The 15,819-nt window shown below is 31.6% G+C and overlaps 1 protein-coding gene across 1 annotated transcript in view; it reads left to right on the forward strand.

Annotated features, from left to right (window-relative positions):
- The window catches only part of ROBO1 (roundabout guidance receptor 1), a 912,258-nt gene that overhangs the window by 13,593 nt on the left and 882,846 nt on the right, over positions 1-15,819 (forward strand). Inside the window, exon 2 of the mRNA XM_037525700.2 lies at positions 4,597-4,735. Within this exon, the coding sequence (XP_037381597.2) occupies positions 4,648-4,735 (88 nt within the window). The 5' untranslated portion in view covers positions 4,597-4,647. The remainder of the gene's footprint in view (positions 1-4,596; positions 4,736-15,819) is intronic.

Here is a 15,819-nt window from a genome sequence, read left to right on the forward strand (position 1 = left end):
AGAAGCTTTTGAGTTTGATCATCAGGGAAAGGCAAATCAAAACTCAAATGAGATACCACCTCAGGTCTATGAGAATGGCCCATATCAGCAAGACTAGGAACAAATATTGAAGAACATGCAGGGAAAAAAGGAACCATTGGGAGGGAAAAGGGGAGGGAGGAGAGCAAATTGGGGAGGGAGCACAGTGCACTATGGTGGAGGACTGTGGATATCTTGAGGGTGAGTATGATGTGGTGACAATACATGACAGGGTGATTTTGTACCTTTAAATCACATGCAATGCCTTAAAACTGTGTTATGTCAGTAAAAATTTAAAAAAAAAGGAACTCTCATACACTGTTGTGAATGGAGACTGATCCAGCCCCTGTGGAAAATAGTGTGGAGGTTTTGCACAATATTAAAAATTGTCCCATGTGATGCAGAAATACCTTTCCTATGTATCTACTTGAAAAATGCACAAATACTAATTTGAACTGATATGTGCACTGCTATGTTCATTGTAATATTATTTACAACAGTGATATTATGAAAACAACTTAAGTATTCAGCACAGATGAGTGAACTAACATGTTATTTGTATACTCAATGTGATACTACTCAGGAGTTAAAAAATAAATGAAATCTTATTATCTGTAGCAACATGGATGGAATTTCAGAAGATTATGTTTCTCAAAATAAGTCTAGAGAAAGACAAATGTCAGATAATTTCACTCATATTGGAATATATATAGATATATAGATATATATATCTATATATATCACAAAGGAACAAACCAATCTAAACTAAAACAAACTCTTGCGATCTGAGTACAGAACTAAGGCTACTAGCAGGCCAGTGTGGAGATGTATAAATAATTACCTCACTAAACACTAAATTAAAAAGAAACAGGAATGTATTTGTTTGGTAAAGACTTACATTTTTATAAATATCTACTAGATATTATTAACCCATAAATACTATAATGAAGTATGATTTAAACATATTAAAATCTAAATTTCAATAAATATATTGTAAAGTATCATTTAATTAATATAATCATTCTAAAATTTCAAATGATAAATTAGATCAGTACATGTTTGTATTTCTATCAAGAGCTGAGGCAGAATTGTTTATGTACACTTAAGGAGCCAGGGGTCTAGGGTTTATTTTAAAAAAGGAACTCTCAGGCCTAGTGAACACAATAATCAATTTTTAGAGAGAGTAGGAATATGAGAAAATCTCTAGGCAAGAAAAAACCAAGATGATGGGGCTACTATTATATCACAACCCTGTCAAGCAGTAATTACTAAGATGAAGTATATTTATACATTTTATCTGAGAGAACTAATCATTACATCACTGAGAAATGTGACTGTAAGCCAAAACATTCCTCGGATAACTGAAAAGGAGCCTCTGGACAAACTAAAAACTTCATAGTATAGATTGAAGAATATAGCTCTTTATCTAGGTTTTTGTTTGTCTGAAATTTAATTTCTGTTGTCATTTGACATTTAAAACAGATGATACTTAAAAGATAATGCTAGTATGAAATGTCATTTATGAGAGATATATCAGGAGAGAGAGAGTTACAAAAACATTAGCCCCAAGACAAAGATGATAAACAATAACTCTGAACTTACAGTAACTATTAATATTTCTTTGGAGGCAAGATAAGATATACTTGCAGAAATCTTAAGAAATAATCCTCAACTATTTTTTTAAGTGAGGCCAGGTGATTTTAGTTGTCTGGCAGGGGGATTGGGTGACTCTACTTGACAATTAACTCTCCAGTGATAACTAATAAAGTAAAGACAGCTCAGCTTAAATGGCCATATTGACATTAGCTTTGTGCAGATGAGCCTTCAGAATGAAGTTGGTGATTCTTTTTTCATTATGAGTCTCACAATAATGAACAGTGGAACTTTATTTTGGAGGCTACAGATTGCATTTTATTTTGTGCTGAATTTATTTTTTTGACTAAATGAACTGAATATAAATATATTTCCACTTCCCAGAATTGCCTAGACCAAGTTGAATGTCCACATACAAAGTATACTTGGATAATATCACCTATCCTGTACCCTCCAATTCAGCCAGGTGTCTTCTGTCCTCTGCCAGTGTCCTTTGTAAGCTTTCATTATAGTTTCTGTATAATTATCTTGGCTTCTGTGTTAGCTTTTCTCATAATGACTTAATCCTTCAAATTCCTATCAGCTTTATCTTCTAATAATTTGGATCATATTAACAAAAATTAACTCTGTAATAAATCCTGACTACCTGTCTTTATCTTTTCAAATGTCTATCTTTTATAAGCTTAGTAAAACCCTATCTTCAGTCCTAACAATTCCCTGAAAATACCATTGTACCATATTATGTATAGTTGGTTAAGTTTTTAACTTCTATAATGATCTAATATTATTTGTATCTTGAATGCTGCTTCTTCTGTATAAGTTTGCTCAGTTCTTCCAGGGTAAAGTGCTCAATCTTACACTTGAATTCTTGTAGTTTTATTCGTGCACCTGGTAGAATCATCATCTTGTCAAGATTCCACTGACTGCATTGCTCTGTTGCCTACCAGCCATTATCATGTTTCTTGATGGCTTTCATGTATATTCCAAGTGCCCTATTTAGAACAGACCATAAATAGAAGGTTTTTTTTTTTCACTTTATTTATAGATCTTTGTAATTAAAGTCATCTCCAGTTGTTCTAGATCTAAGTGAACAAGGAATATTTAGTTTTGTCTTCTGCTGTGTCCCTAAAGTAACACAGTGACTGGCTCATTATAAACAGTTTGTAAAAACTTGTTTCATAAATGAATGATCGTAGCTTTCTGTACCTGATGCGAATGTTCCAGTGAAAGTGGTGGGAAACCAGAAACTTTTATATGGCATTCTTTAAAAGGTAGAGAAACTGAGGAAATCATTTGATATTATTTTCTGACCTAAAATGAATGTTCAAAATTAATAAATACTACTTTTATTCAAGTGTAAATTTAAAATATATTTAATTCCTTCACACAAAGTATCTCAAGATGGGTTAAAGACTTGGATATAAGACCCAAAGCCATAAAATATATAGAAGAAATCACGGATAATAAATTTCTGGATATTGACCATATTGACATGGAAGTCTGTGGAGACTCAAACAGCAAAGGAAAAAAAAGGTGAAAATAAAGCAATAAACTATATCCAAGTAAAAATAAAATGTACAGCAAAAGAAACCTTCATAGAAACAAAAGGTAAACCTACTAACTGGAGAAGATTTGCTCATAATAAATCAAAAAATGCTTAATATCCAAATTATAAAAAAGAACTCATACAATTCAACAACAAAAAATATTCAATGAAAAAAATGGGCAAATGATTAGAATAGACACTTCTCCAAAAAAGATAGGCACATAAATGTTCAAGTTATCATAATAGGGATGCAAATTAAAAATTCAATGAGCTACACTGCACACCCATGAGAATGGCCGTATCCAAAAGATGGAAACAGGGCCTCCCCGGTGGTGCAGCAGTTGAGCTCTAGGCTGCGAAGCTGCCTGCAGCCTCTGCAGCGCCGGTTCGATCCCCGGCAGGCCAGCAAGAGTTCCACATGGCGCACAGACCTCTCCTGCCGTGCCCGCTGCTCCCCTCAGCAGTGTATTTCATCAGTCTATGTGTTTTGCTCCCTGCTTTGGTGAATTCTCTCTCCCTTCTGCACTTCTGACTGTACCCAGTGCTTACACAAAAGATGGAAACATTATGTGTTGGAGAATGTATAGTAAAAAAGAAACTCTTAATTCATGATTTTTGGGAATGTAAACTGGTGCAGCCTCTACAGAAAATGGTAATGATATTGCTTAAAAATCTAAAGATGGAAGTAACATACGACCCACAAATATTTCTGGTAGATATTCATCCAAAGAATATGGAAACACTAATTTGAAAATATATCTGCACCCCTATGTTCACAACAACATATTCACATTTAGATCAGAGAATGATCTAAATGTGCACTTACCTATGACTATAAAAAGAAGTTGTGGTGTACATATTCAACGGAATGCCACTCAGCTATTTGAAAAAAAAAAAATGTGTCATAATCTCACAAATGGAACTTGAGGTGATTGTGCTAATCAAAATAAGTCAGAAAATGCCAGACAGTTACTGGACAATTTCTCTCAAATGTGGAAATAACCAAAGCAAAATAACTAAAAAATCACAACAGAAATAAATGTCAGACTGAAAAATATAGTGGATACCAGAGTAGGATGGAAAAGGGAGTCCGGGTAAGGAGCTTAAAAGCATCAACAGGTAGTTGAAATGGCAGAAGAACTTTGCTGTTGGATGAAGTGAGATTTGAGTTGATGCCTGTAACTCCAATATATAGAGTTGAAGATGTACCTCTAGATTTATGTAATAATGTCACTTAATGGTACATTAATGCAATTTTGTTCTATAAAAAAGAAAATTGTATTTATTGAGATTATTTCTGCATTTATCAGTTTGCAAAATAAAATTTCAAATGAATTTGAACTTATTTTTCATAAGTATTTTAAATATGTTCTTTATTAAACATAGCTATCTATTTAAAAATAATTTTCTTGCCTTTTTTGTTTAATTTCTCCTCCTAGATAAAACATACCTGTATAACTGGCTGGGTGTAATGCAAGGAAGGGTCAAAGATGAAATGGAAACATATTCCTTTTTTGGTCATAATATCACTCCTCAGCTTGTCGAAAAACCATCTGTTCCTGGCACAGCTTATTCCAGGTAAGTGCCATGCATTTATTTTGGCAAACCTTGATCAGTATCCCTTCTTTATTTTAAAATCAATTTTATTGTGCATGTTATAAATCAAACATGTTCATTATCTTGTATGTCTGTGTGAATGGATTCCTAAATATGTGTGATGATAAATTTCAGAGATTCAAAAGTTATTCTTGAATATAGAATACTTTATTAATTTTCAAGAGAAGATGAAAAATTGAGAAAAATTCACTGTTACTGAATTATTATAGTAACTAAGTATGATAGTAACTAAGTTATTATAGTAACTAAGTTATTATTGAGTTTGAGTGGTAGAAGAACAATGACAGTAGGGAACAAATGTTTAACATAAGGAAAATAGAAAAGTCACAGTTCATGTCAGTACCATAGAAAAAGAACTTCAAAAAAGTGAAATATTTAAGCCTGAAATTGCTTTAGAGTACTGACATATTAATTAATGGGCTGAATGATGTCAGAATAAAAAAATTCAGCATGCTGCTGTGCTGCTAGTTTCCTAGCATAGCTACTATTGTTTTCAGTGAAGTTAGAAACCTCTTTCCTTGAAGTCATAATTTCCTTAATGGTGCTAAAATAACATTGCTGTAAAAAGCTTTTTTAAAGTTACTTTATTAACTAAACTCAATGTTAAAGTAGAGGAAAATGGAAAGATATATACACTGATCAAAATAAAACTTTTCTCTGAGTTAGAACAATAAATCATAATTTGAATATATTTTGTGTATCACCATAATTTAGCCAAGTTGTCCATAAAAGAAATATGTATATTATTTTGTTGGAACAAACAATGAAACTTAGTTTTTATTTGCTTATTTTATTGTTATATTTTATATTTAATACTAGTTACTATTTGCAATTTATAATGTGTATTCACACATATCAGGATTCACAAACAATGAATTTGTTTCCCTTGCTAATTTAAGATTGTCATTATGGTTGAGAAATTAAGGGAGTTGTGAACAAATTGGTTTATATTAGTTAAAAATATTTCTGTAGGATGGAAATACAATTGCTCCTGGTTAATATATGTGATGTAGTCCTCTAGTTATCAAATTGCAAAATTGTCAAATTTTGTTCATTGTCTCATACGTCTGTGTGATTGGTCCGAATCATCTTTCTTTATGTTGATATCTGGAAGAAGGAATACATGTATGAGTATATATGGTGAGAATTATAAGTAAGTTTTATCTAGGGTCACATATAATGTGAGCTTTTCTTCAAAAATACACTGTATAATTTCAAAAAGACAAATCAACTTGAACATTTAATCCACAATTTGTCAAATCTACAAATTTTGTTAACTCCATAATTATTACCTTACTTGCCAATATTTTTATAACTAAAGTGCCTAAACTGCATGTATTTATTGCTTAATATTATTGGCTGCAAAAGCAATCAAGGAGTTACCAGTTAGTTAAACATATACCATACAGATGAGTAAGTCAGGGCCCACTTTGAGCCAAGACAAAAATTTGAAATAAGGGCACCTAAAAATGAAATGCATAATATTAAATGCCTTTCTTGTTCAGCACCGCAGAGTTCAAAAATTATTTCAAAGTAATTTACCTGTCAAAAGAAATATGTTGTTAGTTTTTGAAAAGGAGCACCTGCAGGGTGGAATTCCTTTCCTAACTGCCTCCTTCTAGGAGCATTGGTTTGAGGCTAGCAGGATTGGAAAATGGAAAACCTAATGCAGGGTGTCATCAGCCTCAGAGTCCCCCTCCTCATATTACTCACAGAATGAGATCCTGTTTCTGTTTGTTGTTCCCGTTTAGTATGTTCCGTGGAGGTACTGGAACTGGTTTGAGTTTAGTGTAGCTCAGAGGGAGTCAAGTATCACTGACCTTTTATAAAATACAATTTCTCATTCATCTGACTTACTTCCGCTCCCAGGGAGCGGGGATTTTTAACAGAAATATCTTCAAACATCAGATAAATTAAAAAGTGCAATGTATTTCTTAAAAAGGAGGAGAAATATTCTTTAGAACTTAACCTGGTGAGTTACATTACAGAGGTGTATACTGGAACAAGATGTGTCAGGGTACAAAATAAAAGGACAACAAAAATAATCCATAACACAGATTATTTTAGTACCACAATAATAAGGAGTTTTTCAGTCACACTTTGGTTAGGTTACTTGTGGTATAATTAAATAGTAAAACTTTACTTGAATATAATGTTGAAATGGTTGGATTACCCAATTTAGGATTTTTCTTTTTTTTTTTCCTTTGTTTCTCTCTATATTTTAAAATCTGTAATGTTTTATTGTATTCTGTGTGAAGTGGTGGTTGTGTCAGGAAGGCAGCTAGAAATGACTTGTATGTTTTAGACTCAAGAAATGGTCTCGTTGATGATAAGTAAATCAGTTTTAAGAGAAAAAGAATAATTAAGAAATTGATTTGAAGAATGATTAGGCTCTCCCACCATTTGAGTAGCTTAATTTATATAAAGCTCATTAAAACCTGCCTCCTCTGTATTAAGTAGACGTTCATCTTGTTAATGTACCTCGTTGCTTATTCTCACACAAAGTACTCTTAAACCAACTGTGGTTATCTCCTGAAGCATAATGTATTTGAGCTATGCCACATCTTTATTTAATCACTGCCACAAAGGAATCTGACAGCAGTCCATCTTCCTATTTTAAATATCTACTTCTGATTCCAACAGATGTCACAAAGACAATGAAAGGCAAATATTAGAGGATTTGTTTAAAAGCATATATTGTGCATATGGTGGACTGAATTAGAACTTGAAAAACATCTATGGTAAAAAGAATGTTAAATTCTAGGTGTATATTAAGATTTTACTGCAGATCTACGGGGAGGGAGAAGCCCATTAGGTTATATTTCTATTTGAATAAATCTGACAGCCCACTTGAAATTTAAACCTGATTTATTTTTTTCCTCTCTGTTCTCTAAATGTGCAGTGGTGTTGTCCTTCATTAAAGATGCAGGTGCTGACAGGGTTATTTCCTTTGCCCTGCCTCATGTCAACAAGCCTTGAGTGTGAAATTGTCTGAAATGATTTAGTACTTACCCTTCCCACATATTCATCCACCACTTCAGTACCTTGGTGTTTTACCCAAAGGAAAGTCATTGGAAGGAGCTAAGTGTTATCTGGGTTTAAAGAATGTGCATATAAATTATATACTTTAAAGATTTTTTTTTTAATTCTAGAAGTAATAGGACATATATTCATACAATCTCTATATCTTCCTAAGTTTTGGCTTTTCATTTTTGTGTGCCACACAAACTGAGTAGATTTGAGGAATTATTTAAGAAGTATTGTCTCCTTTATAATGTAAAATAAAAGGAAATTTCTGAGGTTGAGATAAATAGAATCTTTAGTTTCTTTAGGAATAAATTACTTGACTAATAATGTCACATATATCCATCCTACAAAGGTTTTTATACACAGGAATGATTTTTCCAATTGTTTTGATTAGTTTCTTCAGCACAGAACCATGGGCAGTGAGAAAGAAATGTACATTATTTAGAATCTGTAGAGATTTCTTGTTTATACTCAGTTTTATTTTTTAACTGCACTGGCTATTCAGAAATTAATTTTAAAAACATACAAAGATATGTCTTCTGCCTTTCAATATTTAGGCTTAAGAGTACATTTAACCTTGTATTTAACTCTACCAAGTATGCACTGATAAGAGATTGCCAACAGGTCGTGGATGAATCAGTGAAGCATAGAGGATGGATATGACTCTCAAGAATCTATGGTTTTACAAATACCTCAAATCAACCTAACATACAGAAAGTGAGAATCACTGATTTTGACAAAGTTAAAGTTAACGGAGATGTTCAATGCATTAAAAAACTTTTTAATCTCAGAAATATTTCCATGAGAAAGGAATAAAATTATTTGAAGGAATATTTTTAAATATATATTGCAGTGATTTGGGGTATTAGATTTGCTGTTCCCACTGGTTTATTTTGCTTTAGTTTACTTACGGTTCTTCCTGTTTTATCTTATAATAATATTATAGACTCAAATACAGTGTTCACACTGGATGAAAGAAAAGATGTCACTGAACTAATAAATATATCCATGAAAATTATCCTATATAATTAAATGCAGCTTACTTTTATAAGCCTAATAGAAAAAATAGAATACCATAAAATATAAGGAACCAGATATTCTCTGAATGTTACTTTTTATAGTTTAATTTTAACAAAATAATAAAGAACCCACCCATAGGAAATAAGGAAGAGAGGGGAGGAGAGAGGGAGGAAGAATATTCAGTAAACAGAATTTCAAAATGTCATAGTGGGTAAAAGATGAATTTTGCTTCAAATTGCCAACAATATCTTTGCTATACTGTATATTGCACTACTTGGCCAGTAATTTCATTTCTATGTTGTCAGTTTACCCCTCAAAAACTGTTAAATAATTGTTTTTGGATCATAGAGAAAATAATCAAAGACCTTTGGGACACAAAGAACTGTATATTGAAGTAGCTCTTACTAACATTGTTAATAATATCATTATCTGAATGTGTCACCAGCATAGTCTTCACTATTTGGTTGTATTGTGGCAGTAACTAACCACAAGTGCCATTGAGGAAAAAAGTAGGCATGTAGAGGAGTTTATACATACAGGTGCAATATTTGATATAGTTCCTGTTTAGATATAACACTAATTGAATTTTACTGGACAATTAACCATAGGCTTAATAATTCAGTGAAACTATGGAGTAAATGGCTGTTAAAATATCTGGTACATGTCCCTTATTCTCTCAGTGTAATTGTGTTTCAGAAGCTTTTCCCTTATATCCCCTTACTGGCACAAATATGTTTTTAACATTTTTTGATTATTTTATTTGGTGATAAGGCTTTGTTTTTATTTTTTATATTGTATATTTCTGGATCTTCAATAAGATTGAAGACTTCTTGGATGTAGTGTCAAGTCTTGAAAGAGAATAATTATATAAAGAAAAAAATAAGTACATTTGTTACACTCTAGAGATTGTCCTGCAGTTGAAGATGAGCTCTAAATAATAAGAGAAATTGCTAGCTTTACTCAATTCCATGACATTATCCTTGGTCTACTCATATGAGGCTTCATCTAATTGTTTAAATAGATGGAAGCAAACTAACAGACATAGTCAGCTACAAGACACTTATTGAAGAAACTTGTATTTGTAATCTAGCTGTATATGCTAGGATCATTCTGCTTTGATGATATGGCCTTTGTGATGAACCTGACTTGAAATAAAAACCCCATGTGCCTCACAGTCCACCTAATTAAGCCATCAGAATGCATGACAGCAAACAGAGTGCCTCATATGGGCGGATCTGAGTAATTTTTGCTCCTCTGTTGCTTGGTTAATATAAAGAGGCGTCACTCTAGATTATGACTGATAGAGGCTCTCTGGTACAGCTGTTGAAATTGTGCCGGAGGGTAGAGAAAACCTTTTGTAAAATAATAATTCACTATTTGTGTGACACGGTCATTACTTAGTTCAACTATTTCCCCCTATTTTTCCTAGTGAGCATTTATTTATTTCACTTTCCTTATAGCTTTCTTCTGTCCTGTTTCTGCTGCGTTTTCACATGGAAGAAATGCTTTGAAGTGACTTTTCTTATTGATTCAATAATTAATGAGTAAAATGGTATTTTAGACTATTAAAACCCAAAGACTATATCAATAATTCTACACAGAGAGTAGCATGTGTGTGGGCCTTGTAAGTATAAAAACTGAACTTTCCATAAAGCAAGTTTTGAACAGATACATAGCATTGCAGACATATAGGAAATGAGTATTAACAATATCTGATTATGTGCATTTTATTTTTCAGGACGTAGACACCTTCTTCTAAGTGTGTCTTCTTGAGTCATTTAAGTTTTGCTTCAGAAAAAAGATCTGCCGGCATTTCTACAAAAATAAAAAAAAAATCATATATATGTATATATATATCAAATATAGTTAAATATAAGTGTATGTATAAAATAGCATTTGTATTTATTATAATTAATTATTTATGCATACCTGGTTTATACAAGCTGATATAAAATTTAGAAATGTTTTTATCCTCTTAAAAGATAGGAATCATCAAGTCATGACATATTTTCCATTGATGTTAATAGTCATTGTATAAATTGCTAAGGTATACAATTTAATGTATTCCGTGTGTGTGTGTGTATGTGTGTTAAAAACTTCATTAGAGACATTTAATAGAGTTTCTAATTTTTCTATGTAAATGGTCTTTAAACTATGTTTAAGCTATTCCATGCCATAGCTTGACTGACATGAAATTCAAACAGAGACATAATTATTACAAGAAGCTAGCACAAGGAACCCAGCATCTTTTGTTGATTTTCTTGTTCATGATATGTTATTGTTCACTTGGTCATTGATTTTCCATATAACCTATGACTCTAATAACTTCTTACCTGTTTCATTGCATGTGTTTTTTTCTTGGATTATTATTATATGAGAGATGAGAAAATTGTGGATTTTGGATAATTATAGAATAGGAAATATTACTTTCCATAAGTAGCTTATTGGTGATTTTGTTACAGGGCAGGGAGAGGGGCACTCCAGAACCCCTAAACCTGCCTGTTCTAAAAAGAGTCTGCCTTCTACCACATTAAGACAAAACATATTCTAGTGCAAAAGACCTTTGATGGGAAAGGGACTTAAATACAATTTTATTGCAACAACATGTATGCAACAACAACAAAAGAAAAGAAATATAGTTTCCAAATGAAGCACCCGAAGTTACCCATCCCTTTGTGGGTAAATGCCCGCCCCCCATAAAGGGTTGGCCCAAAAACCTGCCGCAAGTCCAAAGAACCCTCTGGCAAGGACCCACAGAAAAGGGTCAGAAATAGCCAGATGAGTCTGGAAGGAAAAGAGCAAAATCAAAATCAAGATAAATGCTACCACTGTTAACCTTCCTGGGGTCTCTCACCCACATCTATTTTACCCAGTCCAGGAACAAAAAGCAAGTACAGTTTCTTCACATGTCTCTCTGCTCCATGTGCCTCCTTCAGGTCTCCCTCTGGTTCTCCTACTTCCTTCCCTCCTTCTCCAGTCTCCTCTCCAGCTTCTTCTCCCTGCTCAGCTCCACCCTTTCTTCTTCAGTATGGCAGGAAACCTGAAACCTCCCCCTTTCCTGGGGACCACCTTGTTAAAATTTCATGTTCTTTAAAGAAATTGAATTTCATCAAATATAAGGTGACAATAATTAGAAGATGTTCTGATGTTTCAGCTTATAAGACATACAAATAACAAAAAAATTATGTAACAATCAATTGAGCCGCGCTTCTTTCTGTGTGATGCCTTAATCAGACCAACCTCTTAATGCTTTATTTCTTTCAGTCCTCCCTGAAGGAACAGACAATTTATCTTATATCTAGTTTGGTGGATAATAAGTAGTCATTCTGAGATTTCTCTGGAAGTAGATACCTTCTATCTCTGCCTAAGTGTGTCTGTGTCTTTTTTTTTTTTTTCCTTTAGTAGTTTAGTTTAGCTTTTGCTTCAAAAAAAAAAAAATCTATGGTCTCCCCCTCCCCTTCAAAAAATATTTCCTTCAACAATGTCAAATTTGCTTCAAAGCATCAACTAATAATAACATATACTGACCATGCTCGACCATAGTGTAAATGTGGAAGGTATTTTAAAGGATAATTACACTCAACTGTGTATCTTCCATACACAAGTGAAATTACAGTAGTGTGAACTCTTATGACCAAGTAATCACATCACAGTTAGTGATAATCACATCAAAACTGTATTTTTTTGTTTTATGTTTTGTCTTCAAGTGAATATAAGGTGCTATCCACTGGAACAATTCAGAGTCAAAATATGGGAATAACAATATCTTTGAATTGATGTAATTATAAAATATGGAGGGAAATTGTGCCTGACACATTCTTCTGATTCCTCATAGCTGTTTTGTGTAAAAGCACACATATCACCTGCAGTTAGCACTCTGAAAAAAATATTTTAAAGTCACATGATGGTGTATGTAAAGAAAAATACTATATTAAGAATATAAACATGAATAAGGTTTATTCATTTAAAGACATTTTCTTCTTCTGTATGGAAATGTCTTTCCCACATCTAGAAATCTGTTCATCAGAAATCTTAGTCTATTTACTTAGTATCTTACTGCCATTTAAAAAGTAGAAATTCCAAGCAATATACATGGTGCTGAAATTGCATGTTATTTCTTTATTTAGTTATATAAATAAATTCACAGATGTCCTTAGGTAGGGAAAAGTAGATTCAGTGGGTATTGTATTCTTTTTCCACAAGCTTCCTAGTTCTAAATAATTTTAATTCAGTAACAAAAACTAACTTTATAATACTTTACATTAAAAAGTATGCTTTACATTAAAAGTATGCTAAAAGTATGTATAGAGGAGAAGTTGTTATGTATTCACCAATTAAATTGTAATTATAAAGTTGGCTAATATGCATTAGAAGTAATATTAATCTTTAATCAAACTATAAATGATTTATTGACCATATATATTCATTAAGTCAATTTGCCAATGAGGTGACTCCTGTTTTAGGCATTTTTCTCATTAATATATTTTATTGTATTATTTCCACCAAATAGCTTTTATGATAAAACTAAGTTTTGCTTTTAAGAACCTGCCAAACTTTTTAGGTTCCTTTTTGCCTTTACATCAGCAATGAATGAAAGTTCCAGTTGCTTCACATGCTTGTTACCATTGGGTGCTGTCATTTGGGTTTTACCCATTCTAATATATGCCTAGCGCTATCTTATTGTTTAAGTTTGTAATTGCTTAATAGGCAACATTTTACCAATGATATTGAACTTCTTTTCATATAGATATTTTCCATTCTTATTTTTATATTTTTGATGAAGTATTTTACAACAAGGAAACTATAGGCATACACAATTTATTTATTTTCTTTTTTTAAAATACTACACAGACAGAAGGGACATAGAGAGTGCAAAAACTATTTAAAAATCATTTCTCTAAAGAAACTGTAGGAACATATGAAATGTCAAAATGTTTACAAGAACAGACCAAAGAAAAAGATTGGACAATTGCTCTCTGGTAGGAAGTAAGTTTTCAATTATATCTTGTCTGTTTATCAATGCATACCTTTTTTATGTTTGTGTTTCATCTATTCTGACTTTTAGATAAGTTCAATTATTGAAATAAAATCCAGTTCATGTTTGTATATCATAGGAATATTGAAATTAACAGATGGAAATAAATCTTGTTATTGAGAATACTTTTTTTAATTTTCATTTTATTACATGAGCTATCTGGTGGATTCAAGAGAACTAACTTGATATAATAGTCACAGAGCCACCAAAAAAATCAACCAAAAATTTATCATTAGAAAAGTACAAAACATACTACTAAAGGATTTTTGTGATATTTACAGTCTTGTTAAAGTAGATAATGAAGAGTAAAAGTAAAGATAACTACAATAATTGTCTGACATGGCAGAATCACAACTAAATTGAATTTTATGATGTTATTAGTTATAAAAATTAAATAATTAAAAGTATGTTTTAAATGATCACTAAAAGGAAGAAAAGTATACTGTAAGGTAAAGGTAGGCTTATTAATTAGAACAGTTAAATTTAAAGAGTTGTAATGTTTTAATAAAAGCTGAAAACAGTTTTATGGTAAGATACAAAATACAGGTAGTAGCATGATAGAATATATTTAAATGCATGACTTAATTGAAAATTAGTAACAATGGAACCAATATGATACAGTTAAAGTTTAGAAAATGCTACAGTGATATCATTAAATTGACCACAGAAATGCCTGGCACTAACTGAAATATGTTGTAATTGATGTGAATAGATAATAGTACATCAGAAGCCACATCATATGACAGTAAAATTTATAAGAATTAGTTCAATGAAAGACCCCAAAATAAAAGAAAAATAAAAGTTCACCTTTCTACTACTATTAGTACAGGATGCTTGTGAATTCTGTGGAAAAATTTGACCCTTTATCTCTGGTTTCCCTCAATATTCCCATTTTATATTTTGTGTTCTTGCATAATATAGATGGATGTACATACCTATACTTACATGGGTATGCATGTATGTTTATATATACATATTTCAAGTACATTATATGCTAATATATATAGATATGGATATAGATATAGATATAGATATAGATATAGATATAGATATACACACACACATACATTAAAAGTTAGCCAAGCAAAGTCAAATACCATTAACATAGTTGGACAATGTGTCCTTCATTTAATATTTTATCAGTAGATTATCTGTTAAGACCTGAGTAAATTTTATATTTTGGAGTTTTGATTGATCTAAAGAACTTTTTTGAGAATAACTTACTGTGCATTTAAGGTAATTATTTACTGTGTCTTTAATTTCTGAATAACATTATATATTTATCTTTAATAGATATCATTTATTCAGCACTTATTCTTTGCTGTTATATACACTGATTTAATTTAATCCTTGAAATATCTCTATGAAAAAAAAATTACATTTGAACCCACCTTAGATTGCCTAAAGTCAAATCTTGTGATGGTATTGCACAGGCACCGTGTCAGTTCCTTCTGCCCCCTTACTGTGTGTACAAAAGATCTTTCCAATCTTTCTTGATATATCTAATTGCTATAGAGTAGCACATGGTTTACATAGTATATTAGAAAGCTGAAAGATAAAAAACCTCCTGAATTAAATCCATCCCTTTCCTGCCAGAAAAAATACATTGCTTCCATTTAAAACTGAATTTTTTAATCTGTGTTATTTTATTCTGTGCTATATAACCTACTTTTCTGTTTCTAACCTTTACCCTTATTTTACTACTTTTCCCCTAGTATGACAATGGGTATTGTAATATATATCATTATTACATATGTTAATGAAACACTTGATGATTTATGAATGTTTTATAATTTAAGAATGTCTTTGCAATTCATTTTTCTCTTTTCACCAAATATTACTTGAAAATGAGAATAGTATATTTCATTTTATATTATTTACATATTAAAATATGTCTTAATTTCAACCTAAATTTCTCCCTTTGAGCTCTAACCATATTGAACTATTTGATATATGATAACAA

The sequence above is a fragment of the Talpa occidentalis genome, unplaced genomic scaffold (genome assembly GCF_014898055.3).
Source record: "Talpa occidentalis isolate TD23 unplaced genomic scaffold, MPIMG_talOcc4v2.1 talOcc4.4, whole genome shotgun sequence".
Taxonomy (NCBI): domain Eukaryota; kingdom Metazoa; phylum Chordata; class Mammalia; order Eulipotyphla; family Talpidae; genus Talpa; species Talpa occidentalis.